The 750-nt window shown below is 44.0% G+C and overlaps 1 protein-coding gene across 1 annotated transcript in view; it reads right to left on the bottom strand.

Moving 5' to 3' along the window:
• LOC100958836 (tetratricopeptide repeat protein 39B-like) overlaps positions 1-146 on the bottom strand; it is a gene marked incomplete at its 5' end in the record, with an annotated part of 5,175 nt that extends 5,029 nt beyond the window's left edge. The window contains 1 exon segment of the mRNA XM_012808805.2: positions 89-146. Within this exon segment, the coding sequence (XP_012664259.2) occupies positions 89-146 (58 nt within the window).
• Positions 147-750: the final 604 nt, after the last annotated feature.

Genomic DNA, 750 nt, shown 5'->3' on the forward strand with positions numbered 1-750 from the left:
ACCAGAGCTGGTGGGTTTGAACCCAGCCAGGTCTGCCAAACAACAATGTCAGCTACAACCAAAAATAGCCAGGCTTTGTGGTAGGCACCTGTAGTCCCAGCTACTTGGGAGGCTGAGGCAAGAGAATCGCTTAAGCCCAAGAGTTGGAGGCTGCTGTGAGCTGTGACATCACAGCACTCTACTGAGGGCTATATAGTGAAACTCTGTCTCAAAAAAAATAAATAAATAGAAAAACTAGCTGGGTGTCTTGGTGCACACCTATAATCCTAGCTACTCAGGAGACTGAGGCAAGAGGATCTCCTAAGCCCAAGAGTTGAGGTTGCTGTGAGCTACAATGATGTCATGTACTTATTTCCAATTTGTAATGCTCCCATATGGGGAATTTTCTACCAGATGAATACTTCCAGATAGTGGGTTTACTTCTGGCTGAGAGTTGGCAGGAAGAACTAGGAAAGTGTGGCACCAAAACTTCTGGATTCTTTTATTTTGGAGTCAGCCTGTCCAAAGCTTGATACTAAAAAACAAGAAAAGTTTTACATTCTCCAGCTACACCTGGGAGAGGGTGGGTAAGTCTAATTAATGGGCAATGCATCCCTGAACTCATACATGCAACATCACAGTCACTAGCAACTCAATCAAAAAGGTCATTTTTGGCCTCTTTTCACCTGATTCTTGTGTTTACGAGGTCTGACATTTAAGTCTGCATATTTGCCACTGGGGACTTATGCTGGCAGCACTGTACAAACAAGT

The sequence above is a fragment of the Otolemur garnettii genome, unplaced genomic scaffold (genome assembly GCF_000181295.1).
Source record: "Otolemur garnettii isolate 467f Iridium unplaced genomic scaffold, OtoGar3 scaffold00095, whole genome shotgun sequence".
NCBI lineage: Eukaryota > Metazoa > Chordata > Mammalia > Primates > Galagidae > Otolemur > Otolemur garnettii.